The sequence below is a fragment of the Bison bison genome, unplaced genomic scaffold (genome assembly GCF_000754665.1).
Source record: "Bison bison bison isolate TAMUID 2011002044 unplaced genomic scaffold, Bison_UMD1.0 scf7180017845295, whole genome shotgun sequence".
Lineage (NCBI taxonomy): Eukaryota > Metazoa > Chordata > Mammalia > Artiodactyla > Bovidae > Bison > Bison bison.
Window position 1 is genome coordinate 48,169 of NW_011475868.1, and position 464 is coordinate 48,632.

The 464-nt window shown below is 65.9% G+C and overlaps 1 protein-coding gene across 1 annotated transcript in view; it reads left to right on the plus strand.

The window, feature by feature from the left end:
• TACC3 (transforming, acidic coiled-coil containing protein 3) overlaps positions 1 to 464 on the plus strand; it is a 9,576-nt gene that overhangs the window by 8,502 nt on the left and 610 nt on the right. Inside the window, exon 13 of the mRNA XM_010833312.1 lies at positions 320 to 426. Coding sequence (XP_010831614.1) covers positions 320 to 426 — 107 coding nt within the window. The remainder of the gene's footprint in view (positions 1 to 319; positions 427 to 464) is intronic.

Here is a 464-nt window from a genome sequence, read left to right on the forward strand (position 1 = left end):
CAACTGGACACGGGTGCCCGCGAGGCGTCCGTGTGGGCCTGCGTGGAGACTACGGGTCTGTGCTGGTCGCTGCACTGTTCCCCACTGCCAGACGGCAGGGCACCCGGCTGCCAGAGCCCGGGACTCAGGGAACAGGACAGGCTGTTCTGTGGGCCTGGTGCCTGACCTAGGTTCCCCCACAGTACCTGGACAGAACCCCGTGGCAGGGCCCTGAGGGGCGGACAGGCCTGGGCTGTCTGCAGGGAAACAGGCGGACTGCTCCACGAACCCCCAAAGAGCTGGGCCTCAGCTCGGGGCTCAGCGTCCATCTTCCTCCCAGAACGAAGAGTCACTGAAGAAGTGTGTCGAGGATTACATAGAGAGGGTGGAGAAGGAGGCCCAGAAGTACCAGGCACTGAAGGCCCAGGCGGAGGAGAAGCTCCGGCAGTGCGTGGGCAGGCGGGGCTGGCGGGGGTCAGGATGGG